This window comes from Lithobates pipiens, unplaced genomic scaffold (genome assembly GCF_037356315.1).
Source record: "Lithobates pipiens isolate NorthernLeopardFrog02 unplaced genomic scaffold, aLitPip1_a1.2 Scaffold_16, whole genome shotgun sequence".
NCBI classification, from domain to species: Eukaryota; Metazoa; Chordata; class Amphibia; order Anura; family Ranidae; genus Lithobates; species Lithobates pipiens.
The window spans coordinates 601362396-601381157 of NW_027507748.1; the positions used below are offsets into that span (position 1 = coordinate 601362396).

General features: G+C 45.4%; 1 protein-coding gene across 3 annotated transcripts in view; it reads left to right on the plus strand.

The window, feature by feature from the left end:
* The window catches only part of RNF17 (ring finger protein 17), an 881806-nt gene that overhangs the window by 734820 nt on the left and 128224 nt on the right, over positions 1-18762 (plus strand). For all 3 annotated transcript variants that reach the window (XM_077483977.1, XM_077483979.1, XM_077483978.1), the window contains exon 32: positions 1358-1414. In XM_077483977.1, the coding sequence (XP_077340103.1) occupies positions 1358-1414 (57 nt within the window). The remainder of the gene's footprint in view (positions 1-1357; positions 1415-18762) is intronic.

Genomic DNA, 18762 nt, shown 5'->3' on the forward strand with positions numbered 1-18762 from the left:
AGATTGCTGCCTGCAGAATCCAATGTGAACCAGCAACAGGCTGCCCCTGCTTTTGTACTTGGGGTCCCGGTACCTTCCTTTTTGGTCTCCTAGCCATATGCAACTGATCGGTTCAAGTGTTGAGAGTAGGTCATAAATAGAAAACTAAAGCCCATGAAAGGAGATCTAGAAAGACATCTGTAGGAGCATCTATCACCTTAAGCTTAGCGGGCTGCTAGGAGTTATTCCTGGGCAGAGAATTCCTGCCTTTTTAGGCCAATGACAGTATGCCTAAGAGTAGCAGCATAATTCACATAGTCCAGAATAGGATGTACCCTATATATTTTATAGGGTACATCCTACTACTGACTGTGGTGTTGTGCAGTGCAGCTTACAATCTTGGACATCATCTAGCATGGTCAAAAAAGAGTAATGTAACACTCAACATGCATACTCAAGAGTTTATATCATCATTGGCTGCCTGATGGATAAAGAAGGAAGCAGCCTGAACTAAAGACAGTACAGAAGATGATGTAGCTACAAGAAGTGCTGAAGGAGGCCCAAACCAAAGACAAGTATGCCATAATTTGCTAGTATGCGTAGCAAAGCTGCTGCTGTCATCCCATCTAAACTTCTACTTTAAAGTGGTTGTAAACCCTTAAAACACACTTTGACCTACAGGTAAGCCTAGATTAAGGCTTACCTGTAGGTCCAAGAAATCTCTCCTGAACCTATACGGTTTAGGAGATATTTGCCCGAAGACAGGCACCGCTGTCTACGGTGCATGCGCCATAGATAGCGGCGCACTGAGCGCGGCATTTTCAACGACGGAGCTGTCGTGCGTGTCGGCTCCCATGCGCATGCGCCGGAGTGTCATCGCAGCTTTGCCGAATGACAGCGGCAGAGCTGCGAGACCCCACCGAGAAGATGGATGCGCCGGACTACAGGGGACAGCGGTTACTTCGCTGGCTCCTATGTCAGGTAAGTGACACATAATGGACTACTATTCGATGCATAGTAGTCCATTATGCTTTGCCTTTGCAGGGAATGAAAGAGGAAGTTAACTCATCAGGGTTTACTTCCTCTTTAAGCAGCTATGCCCTATCATGACAGTGTGCTGGTGTAGCAGTCACTAAAGCTGGTAGTAAAGTAGACATGTCTGTATGACATCATACAAAATAATCTGATTCATGTAGCCCCTCAAGATGACCGGTGTAGTAGTTTAGTATAGCAGTTTCTCTGGATTTCCATCACTAAACTATTCCATCTATTTCACAAGTCGTGCTCTTCCATGGTTATAGTGTTGATAATTCTTGCAAAAATAATGTAATGTTTATTTTTCTGTGGTCTTAAAGTTATATATTTTGATTCTTTATAGGAAACTCAGCGTTTCTCCAAAATTTCCCACAAAAAAATTTGGAGCATTGATTTTCAGGTACGTTGTGTCATTTGTAATCTTTCTTTACAAGAAACCTATATTGATGAACCTGATCATTTTCTTTCTCTTTGGCTTCAGCACTTATCTGGGACAAAAACACAGATCACAAAAGTCAAACTGAACATCTGATATGCATACTTGTTTCAGGTCACTAGTGCAAAGTACTGACGGTCTGAATCTCAGTTACAGACAGGCAATTATCATTTTCAGGAGTGGTTAGCCATACATAGTAATTAGGTTTTCTTTAACCCTTTTGAGAACCAGGCAGTTTTTACGTCGCTGTTGTATCATGTTTGACTGCTGATATTATTTTAAAAGAAATGTCTTTCATTGAGGGACATAGTCATTCACTTTTGAGTTATGCTGCCACCTCTAGAGAATTGGACAAAGAAAGACTTTTGGCCATAACAGGACAACCCCTCCAACTACCAGCATGATCTTGATCAGGACACACTTGACCATCTGTTCTATGCAGCTTAAGTTATGTGGTTGGTTAAAAAAATTATTGGTTTGCGCAAAAGTTATAGCGTCTACAAACTAGGGTACAATTTTTGGAATTTACACAGCTTTTAGTTTATGACTGCCTATCTCATTTCTTGAGGTGCTAAAATGGCAGAGCAGTGCAAATGATATATTGCTCACACATGCCATGGTTATATGTGGAATTATACCCCATTGCGGGAAAATGACAAACTACTTTTTTTTTTTTTTTTTTTGCACAGTTGTCACTAAATGATATATTGCTCAAAATGCTATGGTTGTATGTGGAATTACACCCCAAAATGCATTCTGTTGCTTCTTCTTAGTATGGGGATACCCTGTGTGGGAATATTTGGGAGCCTAGCCGCGTACGGGGCCCAGAAAACCAAACACCGCCTTCAGGATTTCTAAGGGCGGAATTTTTTTGATTTCCATTTTGGAAAGTAGACACCCCGAGCTATTTGCTGAGAGGCATGTTGAGTCCATGGAATATTTTATATTTTGACACCAGTTGCAGGAAAATGACAACTTTTTTATTTTTTTTATTTTTTTGCACAAAGTTGTCACTAAATGATATATTGCTCACACATGCCATGGGCATATGTGGAATTACACCACAAAATACTGCTGAGTCTACTGAGTATGGGGATACCACATGTGTAATAGATAATTAAAAAAAAGTAGAGTGTTAATGTGCTATCTAGAAAGTGCTTGACAATCAATAAACTAAAAATGTTAAAAAAATTGTGAAAAATAGTATTGTCGTATAGAGTGCTTGTTAAAAAGTGGAAAGCAGCTAAACTTCTATAGTGTTGCCAGCACCAATAGATTTGTGTGTAAATTAAAAAGTAGCCCTCAAAGCATCTGACCACACCAAGATTGGTCTGATAAAATGCTTTCCTAATTTCCCAATGGCGCTGTTGACATCTGGCGAAATCTAAATTGTGAAATGCTCATAGCTTCCGGTTTCTTGGGCCATAGGGATGATTGGACCCATTCTGGTCTCTGATCAGCTCTATGATCAGCTGGCGGGAACCACCGACTGCATTCTCAGGTTCCCTGTTGGGACAGGAGAGCCAGAGAAAACCATGGAAGACGGTGGGAGGGGTGAGACATTCCCTCCCACTGCTTTTAAAAGCAATCTAGAGGCTAATTAGCTGCTAGGATTGTTTTTACATGAAAGCCGACCACTGCCTGAAAAGAATGATACCAAGATGATACTTAAACCCGCAGTCATCATTCTGGTATAACCACTCAAAGTCCAACAACATGTCAGTACCTTGCTGGTCCTTGTTGGGCATGTATTGTAACCTTTTTTTTTTAAGGTTACTTAAAGCGGGAGTCCGCCGGGACTCCGCGTTTTTTTTTGTTTTGTTTTTAAAGCCAGCAGCTACAAATACTGCAGCTGCTGACTTTTAAAATAGTGACGCTTACCTGTCCAGCGCGCCCGCGATGTCGGCACCCGAAGCCGATCTCTAGATCGTCTGTCGGGTGCTGCCGCCGCCATCTTGGGTATGGGAATCAGGAAATGGAGCCTTTCGGCTTCATTTCCCGGTTCCCTACTGCGCATGCGCGAATCGTGCTGCGCAATAAGGACGGTCCCCGCTGCCTCTGGGATCTGTGTGTTTCCCAGCAGGCAGCGGGGCACTTGCAGAAAGGGGCGGGCACTTGCGGAAAGGGGCGTAATCTACGCCCCTTTCCGCAGAGAGCTATCCCGGAAGTGGGTGCAGAATACCTGTACTGTACAGGTATCTGCACCCCCCTGAAAGGTGCCAATTGTGGCGCCGGAGGGGGGGGGGGTTCCGATGAGCGGAGGTCCACTTTAGGGTGGACCTCCGCTTTAATGCTTAATGAAAAAAAGATTGATCGGGTATGCCCACCATTAGAATACCTCACTTCATTCACCCACTTCTAATGATGGGCATACATGCAACATTTTGTTTTTAACTGTGGTGATGAAATCACCTCCGACATCGCAGAGTTACGGCTTTATGTATCGTGGGAGCAAACGCTGTTGCTGTCAAGATAAATAAATCCACGCTGCAACTAAATGGCGTACCTGTTAAGAAGATGATGGTTAACAATAAAACAAAGTAACATTAGAGTATAACAGTAAGACATACCTTACCTGCAAAGCAAATACAAAAAAAATAGTAAATAATAAAACATTTTTTAACGCAATCTGCCTAAAATGTATATATGCCGAAGTATAGGGGCATCCGCTCGCAAAAGTTAGGAGCAAATTGCTCCCCCACCCCTGCTGCCCCCATGCTTCGGCATATATGCTTTTTTTTTTTTTTTTAACTGGTGGTGAAATCACCTCCTACGGCCAGTGTTAATTTTAGTCTTAGGACTAAAATGGCCTTTTAGTTTTAGTCCCATTTTAGTGTTCTGCAATTGTTTTTGTCGCATTTAGTCAACTAAATCTCCAGTACATTTTAGTCAACTAAAATGTCCTATGTTTTAGTCGACTAAAAATCTCCAGTACATTTCAGTAATTGCAATTTTTAGTTTTAGTCAGTCTTTTGACTAAAATGGCATTTTAGTTTTAGTCTCATTTTTGTCTTTTGACTAAAATGGCTTTTAGTTTTAGTCATCTGAATTGTTTTCATTTTAGTCGACTAAAGTAATATTCATTTAGTCGACTAAAATGTTTTAATAAACTAAATTAACACTGTCTACAGCGCTGGAGTCGCGGCTTAATATATCGTGGGAGCAAACGCTGTTGCTGTCGAGATAAGCAAGTCTGCGCTGCAGCTGAATGGCATACCTGAAAACCAAAAGAAATGGTAAACAATAAAACACAGTAAAAACAGTAAAGTATAAAAAAAAATTACATCCCTGAAAAGCAAACATGATAAAACATAACAATAAAACGTTGCAGAATAGAATACAGTAAAAAAGAGCAGAACAATAGAGAGAGAGAACAATAAAACAACTATATATTTTTTTTTTCACTTTTTTTTTTTTGTAACTGTAACCGGTTCCAGGTTCTGGTCTCTCAAAATGCAATGGCATCTTGGAAGACACTGTGAAAGTGTGCCTAGTCTGTGCAGTGTTGTACCCTACGCTAATACTCAACTAGTGTATGGTAGCGTTCAAAACATTCACCAATGCAAAGACCAGGATTGTCAGGACAGGAGGGACAAGAACGGGTGCCACGTCTATGTCCGCGCTTGCTGCAGACACAACATCTTTTTTGGGGGGGGCTCGTTGGGTAGGAGTACTCGGGAAGACCTAAGGAAAATGCCTCTCATGCAGCCGGCTTACTGCATTTGGATTGGGAAGGTGAGGTTGAACACCGTCTAGAAACAGAAGGGCTCTGACAATCTCTTCATGGAATTTAAGGAAGGATCCAGCCCGTCCTGAAGCTCTGTATAGCACATGAGTGTTCAGCAAAGCCAATTGAAATAAGTATGCAGACACTTTCTTGTACCAGCATCTGGCTTTACGAGCATCTAGGTACGACACCAACAACTGATCATTGAGGTCCACCCCTCCCATATTTTGGTTATATTCGTGGACACAGAGGGGTTTCTCCACAACACCAGTCGCCATAGGAATGTCTGCATGAAGGGAGGTAAGAACGAAAACATTCTTATTGTCCCTCCACTTCACAGCGAGCAAATTATTACACTGGAAGCAGGTTCTCTCCCCCCGCCTAAGACGGGAATCTAGAAGCCGCTGGGAAAAGCCACAGCGATTAGCTTGCACGCTGCTACATGCTCCAATCTATTGATCAAACAAGTGACTAAAAAGTGGCACACTCGTGTAATAATTGTCCACGTACAAGTGGTACCCCTTTCCGAATAAGGGTGAGACCAAGTCCCACACAATCTTGCCAGTGCTCCCTATGTAATCTGGGCAGTTTGGCGGCTCTACGTGGCTATCTTTTCCCTTGTAAACCATAACACAACATGTAGTTGTAGGTGGCCCTGTCACAGAGCTTATACATCTTGACCCCATATCTGGCACGCTTGCTGGGAAGATGCTGTTTGAATGACAAGTGGCCAGAAAACAATCAGGGACTCCTCAATGTAGACAACTTGATGGGGAGTAAATAAATCTGCAAAACCTTGGTTGAAGTGGTTTACGAGGGGTCAAATTTTGTAGAGCCAATCATATCCAAGGTCTCCACGAGGACGACAGAGTTCATTGTTGAAATCCATGAACCACAAGATCTGCTTGTATCGTGCCCTGGTCATGGAGGCAGAGAACACGGGCATATGGTAAATTGGGTCAGTGGACTAATTTGACCGCAGCTCACTCTTTTTAGTTATGCCCATGAGGAGGGATTGGCCCAGAAAGCTTAAATTTGGAAACCGTTATTGGTTTCCAATCCCTGGCAAGGGAGGACTGGCGAATAGTGGCGAGGTATTGACCCGCATACCAATTGCTTTGGTCCACGATAGATCTATAGAGCTCTTTGGTGAAAAACGGCAAATAAAAATCAAGTGACGTAAAATCAACTGTTTCCATCTGAATGCCGGGTTGGCCAGTGAATGGGGGCAGTACGGGTGCTGCAGAAGTGGTGGGTTCCCTACTAAGATTGGCGAATGCAGCAGGAAGGACACTATGGGCTTGACGGGCCTGTCTTTGTCTTCTCGGTGGCAGTGGGGCACTACTTGTGCTTGTCACCTCACCAGCTTGAACTGCACTTATGGGACTCACCCATAGGGGTTGACTGTGCCTGCACAATTTTTGCATGTAGGATTAGCCACCTCAGTTCCCCTATCAGGCTCATATAGCAGTTCCCATTCCATCATACTGCATATCCCTTCCCAACTGCATGTCATGTAAGTGACTGGGATGGGTTACCTTTTTTCCCCTGCTCCAACAAAACTATTTTCTACTATGTTGCTTTTGTGCCATATACCTGACTTGCTATTATGTTCTTTTTAGACATAAAATAGGCACCTGCTCCTGATGAGTGATTTAAATCACAAAACCCGTCAAGCTATATAGGATGCCAACATACACATCATTACATGCCACCAATGTTGGGCAGGACACACACTTACTGATTGGCATTATAACTGCCCAACTAGGATGAGTCAATGAATTGCATTGTTTCAATGTTTATGTATGTATGCATATGTTAATCACTCGAGACCGGTGTTCATATTTGAAATTTCTTTTTACTAATATATTTATATTTCGTGTAATGTGAATGTTTACAGCTTGAATAAATTGATTCTGTATTTGATTAAATCTACTTTGTATCTCAGTATTGATCATTATGCCTAATTTAAAGTCCCAAACTGTTTGTCTAAATGTATCTGAATAGGGATGGAGGCCCATACTTGCACGGGCTTCATTTAAAGTCCCAAACCCCCCTTTTTTTCTAGGTATTTAAGTGGTTAAGCACCATATAGCCATATGGTGTGACCAAATCCCCATTTTTTTTTTTTAATATGTTCAGGTATTTTAAATATTTTTGCAGAAGTTAAGTTAGAAGGCTGGCTGGAGGCCAACCTGGATTTGAAGGAGGAGTCTTAGGGCTATATATCCCTCCTCCATCTACGAATCCTTTGTCGGCTAATTTCCGGGTTAGCCGACACAAAATTTCCATGTTCAGGGCATTTTGCGTCACTTACGGTTTTTCGGTTAGCTGAGAAGCAGCTCAGTTGGCTGCAGGAATCTCATCGGTTCTTTTTCCCAGTGGTCGTGGTTCTGGTAGATGCAGCCAGGCTCCGGGGGTGTTGGGGCTCCTGGATGTTTCTTCATGCTTTTTACTGCCCCCAATCTCTCCCCCTTATGCTGCAAATCGCATTCTCTTTGGAAACTATTCTGGAAGTTCAGCGACAGAAGTTCTTCTAGTAACAGATGAAATGGCGGCTTTGGCGTTCCATGCGTCTCTGGAATGTACCATGTGGGATATGTAGCCATATGTTGGCTACGGCGTTCCAGTACTTTCCTCTTATTTGTTATGGAACGCAATGAAAGTAGGCTGCTTTCCGTATAATGGGATCCTTTCATTGGGGGACGTGCGTGATTCTTTGTGGCTTATATAGCTGCTTTTACTGTTCTTTTGTTTTCAATGCAGATCCCCCTATAGCAGTGATGGCGAACCTTGGCACCCCAGATGTTTTGGAACTACATTTCCCATGATGCTCATGCACTCTACAGTGTAGTGGAGCATCATGGGAAATGTAGTTTCAAAACATCAGGAATGCCAAGGTTTGCCATCATTGCCCTATAGGCTTGTCATTACATAAAAGGGGTAGAGGAAATAAGGAAACATGCTAAGAGAAGATTAGGTGAGTGCAGCCTCTTTGGCTGTTTTTCATGTTTCTTTAACCACTTCAATACCGGGCACTTAAACACCTTCCTGCCCAGACCAATTTTGAGCTTTCAACGCTGTCGCACTTTGAATGACAATTGCGCGGTCATGCTACACTGTACCCAAATGAAATTTTTATCATTTTTTTTCCCACAAATAGAGCTTTATTTTGGTGGTATGTGATCACCTCTACGTTTATTTTTTGCGCTACAAATAAAAAAATACGGAAAATTTTGAAAAAAAAATGTATTTTTTTGTTTCAGTTTCAAAACTTTGTAAATAAGTACGTTTTCTCCTTGACTGATGGGCACTGATGGGGCTACACTGATGGGCACTGATAAGGCGACACTGATGGGTACCAATGAAGTGGCACTGATGAGGTGGCACTGATGGGCACTGATGAGGTGGCACTGATGGGTGGCACTGATGGGCACTGATAGGTGACACAAATTGGCACTGATAGGTGGCACAAATTGGCACTTATAGCTGGCACGGATTGGCATGGGTGGGCGGCACAGATGGGCATGGATAGGCGACACAGATGGGCATGGATAGGCGGCACAGATGGGCATGGGTGGGCACTGATAGGCGGCACAGGTGGGCACTCATAGGCGGCACAGGTGGGCACTCATAGGCGGCACAGGTGGGCACTCATAGGCGGCACAGGTAGGCACTCATAGGCGACATTGTATTATGTTATACTGTACTAATGGATGCCAATCAGTGACAAACAATAATGCATGCCAATCAGTGATGCCCATTGTGGGCACTGATTGGCATCCATTATGGGCACTGATTGGCATCCATTGTGGCACTGACTGGCATCCCTGGGGGTCTAGGGAGGATTACCTTTTGCTGGGCATCCCTGGTGGTCTGGTGGCATCCCTGGTGGTCCAGTGTGGGCATCATCGGGGGGGCTGTGCTGATAATCGATCAGCACAGACCCCCCCGTCAGAGGAGCAGCCGATCGGCTCTCCTCTACTCGCGTCTGACAGATGCGAGTGAGGAAAAGCCGATCACCGGCTCTTCCTATTTACACTGTGATCAGCCGTGATTGGGCACGGCTAATCACGTGGTAAAGAGTCTCCGTCGGAGACTCTTTACCGAGATCGTAGTTGCCGGGTGTCAGACTGACATAATCACGTCATATGACGTCCGATCAGGATTATGCAACCACTTTGCCACCGTCAATTGCCTATAGGGCGGGCGGCAAGTGGTTAAATCGGTGCATTCTCTATCCTCACTTTATTACCACACTTAGTTGAGCCTTTTTTTATTTATTTTATTTTTTTTGTCCACTGTCCCCACTCCAATCAAGAAATGACCAGCTAGCGGTTGTCATTTGTGATTTCCTTGGCTCCCATTTTTTGAGCTTTTATCCAGCATTTGGGATGTCTAGTAACCTCACTTGGCCTTCTTCCCAAACACCAGGAAACGTTATACATGTATGATTAGTAACTAAATGCTTTCCAGGGGAGGGGCCACGCATGCTGGAAGTTGATTCTTGTAACTGAAGCATGAGAATGTCATTTCTAGTTTAAGCAGTGCTCCATGTACACTACTGTATGACAGGTGTTAATACTAGATCTGTTCAGTTCTTTTAGTGTATTGCTCACATACATATCTATAGATCCATACGGGCTGAGGTTTCATTTTTAATTGATTGTTGTCCCACAATCTTCTCGCCCGTATACCATATGTCATACGTGCACGTTCACCATTACACCTTTACTACTACCCACCACGGTCTGTGGGTACCTCAGCCCTGAGCGTTCATTTTTAATTACCTGTCTCGGCGCTACAGGTTGCTCGGGCTCGTTTACTGCATACCCTTGAGTGTGGTTGTCATTAGGTTCACATTCACGTGCTGTTGATCTTGTCATTTCTGCAAATACATCTTCATACTTGTCAGGTACTAAGGGGTGTTGTTTTGTGGGCTGGTTGTCTGTTTTCATTTTTCTCTAGTTTGTGTTTCCTTTGTTTAGGGCATGTCGCGAGTTTCGGAAGCAGCAAATTCAATTTCCATGCATGATTCTTTTACTCAGAATCATGAAAAACTTAATGCGCTCTTAATGTCCATACTACAATTGCTAGACAGGGTGGAGGGGATCATAGTGCCTGCAGGTGGTGATGGAATTTCTTTACAGTGGCAGCTCTTTCACCTTCAGCGGGTTACCTTCAGTGCCCCCGAGGGGTGGGAAGGTTTCATAGGTTCGTGTCTGGCTTTCGCTGCATATTGCTCTGCAATTTGGCCTAATCTGGCAATACTATCAAGTATCTGTCTGGTGACAGCAGTTCAGGCCCCTACAAACTCCTGACTATTTGTCCATGTTTGCAGCTCACCCTCTCTAAGCCATGTTGAGGGGTATTCAGAGAAGTCAGGGATGATTTTTGTTTGGCATGGCTACCAATTACTGCCCAGGTTTCGGTGGTGTTTAGACTTCCTGTCTCCTACCCTTGGCGTAGATCTGTTAGGGCTCTAGGCAGTTCCCTTTCACTACACTTACAACTTCAAAATAATCAGCAGAGATGGACAAGCCAGGGGTTCGTGGTAATATTTCTGTACCACAGTGACAGTGTCGGATCAAAACACTTGTCCTCCTCTGCAATTATTCCTCTGGCAGCTCTTTTCTCCCTTTCCCCAAGCAGTTTGTTCTCACATCCAGGTTTATTTGCCAAATTAGGCTCAAATCCAAAACTCCATTTCTGGATATTCGTCAGGATTCGGGGCAACTTCATAGGTCCCAAACAGGGGCCCTTTCTCCTAGCATCAAGTACATGGGGCGCTGGTGATCCTCATGTTTTAACTGTTAAATTTGTAACCCTTTTTCATTATAAGGGGGCGGTCATCCAGGCATTCGCTATTTTCTGGACTGATGGTTGTTGCCAGCCCTTCATTAAAGATTTCACATCACACCTACCTACTTTGTGTCTCTTTTTGCCCTCTTTCAGGCATACTTACCAGCTAGGCCAATGCATACCTCAGGTCTTGGTAGTTAGGGTTATCACATTTCCAAGTGAAGACTCTGACTACACATTCTCTTCCCTCTGTTGGAGTTTGCTTCTGACACTGCTTTATTCCAACTGGTGGCCTGGGCAGTTTATATGGGGTTCTATGCACAGAAGACTGCCCATAAGAGGTGCTGAGCTTTTTTTTTTTCTGCCTAGTGTCTTTCTCCTGGTAGGTGGCACTATAAAACCCATCAGTTATAACTTTGGAGAAAAGCAAAGAGGTGTCTGTCATTGAAGTCCCGGAAAGGGATTTTACTGTGAGTAACAAAAATACAATTTTCTTTGCATCTGTCAAAGAATCTGCATCTGTTCCTTGGGCAGATTGCAACTTTGATGCAGCCATCTTTGTCCGTAGCCCTGAAATGCCCTGCCTCCTTCTTCTCCTGCTTCTGAAACAGTCGGACCCTGGTATGGTCCTAGAGGATGATGAATCTGAATGGAATGAAGAAGCTATCAAAGCACTGTTGAGGAAGCTGAAGAAGAGTTCTCTTCCCCGTATGGCCATGGTATTAAAAATGGGAGCTTCACGCAACATCCCTCCATCTGCAAAGGCCTTGGCATTGTCCAAATAGACTGGCTTCTGTCCCACCGTGCCCCTTTAGTTACAAAGACTTGCAAAACATTCCTTGTTCATGAACAGATAGAATGTGCAATCTACATTGACTGGGTTACTCCTGAAAGTATTTTCACTCCCCCCAAAAAAATTTGCTGAACTGTATCCAGTGGAAAAAGAGTTTGCATAAAAATGCACCATTCTTGTGACCAACCTTGTCATCTCTGCCCTAAACAATCATCTCACTGTACCTATTGAAGATGTCCTAAAGATTCTGATGACAAAGTGCAATTTTACAAACTGGAGGTGGAACTTCCCCTTTTGGCTTAAGCTCCACTTTAAAAGCACTCTTTAACCTGACAGGACCAGCCCTGCAACAGCTATTGCTGCTACTACTCTTGCCACCCTGCGGGGCTTCTCCGGTCTCTCCCATGTGATTGGGGAGCCGGAGAATTACACCCATAGCGCTGACTGTAGAACAGATGGTCCCCGGATATGCCCCTTGGAGGCTGAAAGTGATGTCACTTCTGGCACCTGCAGATGTTAACACTGCTGTGGTTTATTTTTTTTTGGTTGTTTTTTTGCTGGCAAACCTGAGTTCATGTTGTTAAGAATAACCAAAAATCCAGCTGCAGTTCAGTGAGCAAAATAAGTATTTGATCCCCAAGAAAAACATTACTTAGTACTGAGTGTAGAAGCCCTTCTTAACAAGCACAGAAGTAAGCTGTTTCTTGTAGTTGGATACAGGTTTGCACACATCTTAAGAGGGATTTTGGTCCCCTCTTCTTTACAGATATTACACAGGTTTTTTTTGCTAGAAAGTTACTTGGAACTAGGGGTGCAACGGATCAAAAACTCACGGATTGGATCGTTCCTCAGATCAGAGTCACAGATCGTATCATTTTTCGGATCAGCAAAAACAAAAAGACCAACCTTGTTGCCCCCACCGGAATTTTAGTTTTCACAGTTATTCAACAAAACAGAGCTTATATGCTTACAGTATTTGTAAATCCGACTGACTGTTTAGATGTTAAATTTTAAAAGCAGCAGCAAATCTGCTGACCTTACATGGTTGCTAATGTGACAGAGCACCTCTGATTTTCAAATTTAACTATTAGCAACCATGTAAGGTCAGCAGGTTTGCTGCTGCTTTTAAAATTTAACATCTAAACAGTCCGTCAGATTTACAAATACTGTATTTAAGCTTATAAGCTCCGTTGTATGCTGAAAATTACTGAAATCTAAAACTCCGGTGGGTGTAACAAGATGTCCGCTTGCCCCATTCTCACCATCATTACTGAGCAAGAGTGTGGGTTGTAGCAAGATGGCTGCGATGAAACATCACTTCCTGGCGAGACAACAGCCGCCGGGTGTACCCAGATGGCCGCCGCTCCGGAGCTAGGCCGAAGCAGCAACCTTTCCTAAGCCATGCAATCAGCGGAGTGCTCCACAGATCTCGTGGTGTGCCAATCCGAACAGGGTGACCCCGTTCAGACCACCGGTCCAGGCACGGTGGAGCAGCTGAGCACCCCCTGGGGGTGGGTTGGTTTGGGGAGCCATGCTATCCTCCATTCCCCCCTTTCCTGGGTGAGTTCCAGGCTTCTGGCCTAGGGACTTTTTTGAGACACATGCCCCTTTTTTCCAGCCTCAGTTTTTGTATTTGGACGATCAGGTGTCCGGGGGCTAGTTTAGGGCGCTGCCGCCTACCGACCCTCGTTCGCAGTGACTGCAGAGCCGGCAGGTCCATCCAGGGCTCAGGTCTGGTCCCCCTGAGGGTCGCAGGCTGGCGGCGGACGACCAAAAATTTTGCCCACAGCCTGAAATTGAGGCTGGGGCTTTTGTGGCCTACCGCGGGGCTCATGGCGGGTGGCCAGAAATGAAGGTCACAGCTTTTGTGGTATGCAGCGGGCGGCCTGAAATTCAGGCCACGGCTTACTAGGCCTCGTGGCGGCCCGCCATTCCTGAGGGGTGGTGCTGCTGGGGTCTGCGCCCTCTGTGAGGGGCTCCGGTCTGTGCCCCCTAAGTGAGGGACCACGGTTTGTGCCCCTGTGGGGAGTTACGGTGTGTGCTTTCTGTGAGGGGCCACGGTTTGTGATCCCTGTGGGGGAACAAGGTGTATGCACCCTGTGGAGGGCCACGGCTCATGTCTCCTGTGGGGGGCCACGGCTCGTGTCTCCTGTGGGGGGCCATGGCTCGTGTCTCCTGTGGGGGGCCACGGCTCGTGTCTCCTGTGGGGGGCCACGGCTCGTGTCTCCTGTGGGGGGCCACGGCTTGTGTCTCCTGTGGGGGGCCACAGCTTGTGTCTCCTGTGGGGGGCCACGGCTTGTGTCTCCTGTGGGGGGCCACGGGTTTTGCCCCTGTGAGAGGCCACGGTAGGTGACCCTGTGAGGGTTTGTGTCCCTGTAAGGGCCACAGTTTGTGCCCCCTGTGATGGGCCTGTGCCCCTTGTGGGGAGCCCTCTAATCTGTGCCCTGTGTGGGGACCCAGGTCTGCCATCCCTGTGAGGGGCCCCACTTCTGTGGGGGGGGGGGGCTTTGGTCTGTGCTCCCGATGTGGGGCCTCGGTCGAGGAGTGGCGCTGGTTTTCACACTTTTTGCATCTGTCCTGGAAACTTTTCAAGAAGGTGCAGTGGAGGGCCCGATGTCCCTTTTGGATAAACGGTTTTGTGAGCGAGCACGTTCCCTTCTCCCTCTTATTCTGACAAATTTGTCCATGAGGACTGGGATTGTCCAAAGTGTCTTTGGTGTTTCCAAGAATACTTCTGGTAAGGTACTCCCTTGGGAGTCCCTCCTTCAGTAGTGGGCTGTTCCACCAGTAGTGGACCCCCACTGTCTCTAGGCTGCTCAAGGCAACCATGGTGCCAATAGAGGAATCTCTGGCTTCTAAAAGGTCCAGCTGACATGCCTGGAAGGGGAGCAGAGTGTCCCTGTATTTGCTGCATTGGAGGGCCTGTTGGTCCAGGTGTTCCAGTTGTCCGCTGGGTCACAGTTACCTTGGTTGCTGAGCTCTCTGTTTCCTGGGGGGGGGGGGAACATGTATTTTGGAGGGCGACCCTGAATGGCAGCATGTCGCGCTTTGATCTTGTCCAGTTACAAGATCATTTTCAGACTATGATCCTGCAAAGAGTTTTTTGCATAGTACATGCCTTATGGGGGTGCAGTAATTCAGGATGGAGTCTGTCCACACAGCGGTAGCACTTGTTCGTCAGGGGGACCTTCTGATTTCTATCGACACCACAAATGCAACTTGTGCATTCTATGTGCCCGTCTCCTCAGAATTTAGCCTGTGTTTTTTGCTGCCTACCGTGGGCACCGTAGTTTTTATACAAACCTTGACTGATTTCAGTTGGAGGTTATACTATCGGGTGTCTGCTTGGCTCCGCCAGATTGTTGGATTACCTGAGCCTGACCCAGGCTTCAGTTCTGTCCAGCGTGTTTATTCTCCTGGACAATACTCCGGAAGTTGCATGCTGCGTTTCTTTCATTCACTGTCTGGCAGGCGGGCTCCTCTACGGATCTGCATGTGGGGTTTGATCCAATGCTATCCATTTAATTTTTTTGAGACGTTTCTAGTAGCATAGTTCCATACAAGCTCCCTTAGGGGAGATTCTGGCATAATGGGACAAGTACCTAGGGTCTCTTGACAATTGGGTTTGGCTGATTTAGAAGTCTAGAGTTTTTTCTAGTCTGGTGCCTTCACTCTCCAGTTCTTCGATGAGGTAAATCCTTTTTCCCCTTGTATTGAACAGGGTGGCCACCAATGCCAGTCTGTCCAGATGGGAGAGGTCCTAGGACTGAGCGCTGCTCAGAGTTGTTTGACCTTGGTAAAATCCGGACTACCAAGTAATATCTTGGAACTTCATGCAAACAGACTAGTTCTGGATCATGGAAGAATCGACTTTGGGGGCTCCTGGTACAGTCCCAGTTGGGCAAAGCAACGGCGGTGGCTTATGCCCTTCACAAGGGTGAGCCAAGATAGGTTGATGGCGGCCCTGACTGTTGCCGGCATCCTCTGGTGGGGAGGGCGTCTCATTCTGTCCCTTTCTGGTGTACGCTTTCCAGGAGTATAAATACTGTAGAACGGATACCTCAGTCGGTTGAGGAGGGCCCATTCACTGGGCCGTGTTGCATTGTATTGGTCTCCACTGGGGCATGCCTGAGTTAGATCTTTTTTGCATCCTGGCTCAACAGGGACGGTACCAGGGTTTCTGGCAAGGTCATGGGAGCTTTTGACGGCTCTAGTGACCCACGTTTGCTCTATGCCTTTCCTTCTCCAGCCTCTGCTGTGTCTTTTTGGCAGGATCATGACTACGGTGATTCTGCTCATTCTGTTGGATTTGGTTGGGTCCTGGTGGTTTAGGTATGCCGACCGGGTGCGCCCGGTCACCGACATTTTCCTTGGCCACTGCCTCTCAGGAGGGGCCTACTGTCTCATGGCTGAGATGAGCCAGGTCCTGCGGTCTCCAACACTGCCGATAGGGGGCCTTGGTGGTCTTCTTCAGCGACTCCTGGTCTCGCACTTCCTGGTGCATACCTTTTTATTCCAGGGGTTAGGTGTTTGTTGTCCCCAGTGCAGTTCTACAGCCGTGGGATCTGAACTTGGTAGTTTCAGTTCTCAAGGAGCCCCGCCTATCTCTCTTTCAAGATATTCAGGAGATTCCAATACTTACTCTTGCTCGGGAGGTGGTCTCTTGGGGGTTATCAGCTCCGCTCACAGGATGTCAAAAAGGGGGGCTTTATCTTGTCATTCACCTTACCCAGGTTAAGGCACTTTCCAAGGAATTTGCCTTATCCGCCCTGAAGGGGTATTGGCGGAGGGGCCAAGAAAGGGGCATTCTGTTTTTTTTGTTGTTTTTTTCTGCGACCCTTCTCCAGAGGGAGGGCTATTCGATCAAGGATCAGGTGCCTCCTTTCCTGTTATGGCGCTTTCTTCTCGGGCGCTTAGTGCTTCTGGGGCCTTCGGTCATCATGCTTCTGTTGTGCAAGTTTGCAAGGCGACCACTGGTCGTCGGTGTACTTCACTCCGAAGTGAACGGGTTGGCATCTGTGGATGCCTCTTTTGACCAAAGTTTTTTTGCAGGCCGCTGATTAAAGGGTCTATTCCCTATTTCAGCTAGGGTTCCAGCGTGTCCTGAATGAATGAATGAATTAAATTCTTGTATAGCGCACAATGCGAACTGAATCACCTCTAGGTGAAGTTCCTGTTACCTGGTTGGCTCTTGTATTAGCCTAAGGATTTTTTTGTTCTCCCACCCCTCATGTTTGGCACTGCTTTGGGATGTCCCTATCATTAGGAAGGCTGTGTCTGTCAATGAACAAATGAGAAAATAGGATTTTCTACTTACCGTAAAATCCATTTCTCTGAAGTTAATTGACAGACACAGCACCCACCCCTCTATGGAGTTCTTTTGATACTTCTGTTACTGTTTGCTACTAAACCGAATACCTAGAGCAGAGAGGGGGTTATATACTGACTAGGGACGGCCCATGGGCATAGCCAGGTGCTCATTTGCTTTTTTGTTCTGCCTAGTTCTACTCCTAATAGAGGCGATATAAAATATTACTTGATCCCCTGAAGATTTTGTAATTTTTCCCACTTACAATGAAATAATGGGTCTAGAATTTCTATCATAGGTGTAATTTAAATGATGGAGACAGAATATCAACCAAAAATCCCGGGAAAAAAACACAAAATAAAATGGAGTTGCAGTTCAGTGAGTAAAAATGGGATTTTCGCCACTGTTGGCTCTTAGGGACAGAGTTCCTCCTTTCCTTATAAGAGCTCATTCCATCAGGTCTGTTGGTGTCTTTTGGGTTTTTCAGCATCAAGCATCTGTTTCCCACGTTTGCAAAGCTGCCATCTGGTCCTCCGCTCTCACATTTTCAAAGAAGTTCAAGATTTTGGGCCTCAAGTTAAGGCCACGGCTTGTGCAAGTTTCAGCCACCAAGTGCTTTAAACAGTCAGTTTGTTTTGTTTGCGATGTTGTTGCCCACCCTTCACATTATTGCTGGTCTAAAGCTGGGTATACACATTCAGTTTGTTTTTTGTTTAACCAGCGGGATGAATGGGAAATAAAAACTGTCAGATCCTTACATCAGCCATAGGCTGCAAGCACTGATCAAATACTGGTTTAGTCTGTTGAACAGACAGCAGTGCACATGGGCCAAAAGTTGATTTGGTTTCCGCTAAACCAGCTGATTTTCGGTCCATGTATGCCCTGCTTTAGGATACAAGTCCTGCATTAAGATCAAGTCCTGATTAAAATGGTAGTAAACTGCCATGCTTTTTTTTTTTTTTTCTTCCTTTTAAACCTGCAAGGTAAAGTTATAGCATGTTAGTATGCATCGCATACTAGCACATTATGTGAAACTTTCCTTAGAACAAAGCCCCTCCAGCCTCGAACTGTCATCACCGACAGGGCTTCCATCTTCACCCATTTTGCTTCTGGGTTTGCGTCCTCTGGGCCGCCTGGCTACGCCACAATGACATCACTCCCTCACAGTGGTTTATTTGGGTTTTGTGCTGCCCTAGGCCTGATTAAAGCTTCACCCTCTAATATAAATGACCCGCCTCTTTATGTCAATGCCACACCCCTTCCTTTTTAAGACCCACCCTGTCATCTGTGAACCACACCCCTTCCCATTTAGTCTCCACCCTTTCCTGTTAGAGCTCCACTTCTTCTTGTCTATACAATAAAAATGGATTCCAAGTGCCTACTTGTATGTTTTGTATACTATTTTAAATGTTGTATCTATTATTTTAACCACTTCAATACAGGGCATTTATACACCTTCCTTGCCAGACCAATTTTTAGCTTTCAGCTCTCACACTTTGAATGCCAGTTACTCAGTCAAGCAACACTGTACCTAAACAAAATTGTTATCAGTTTTTTTCATACAAATAGAGCTTTCTTTTGGTGGTATTTAATCACCACTGTGTTTTTTATAAGTGAAAAAAGAGCGAAAATAAAAAAAAAAAAAAATGTTTTTTAGTTTCTATGATAAAATTTTGCAAATA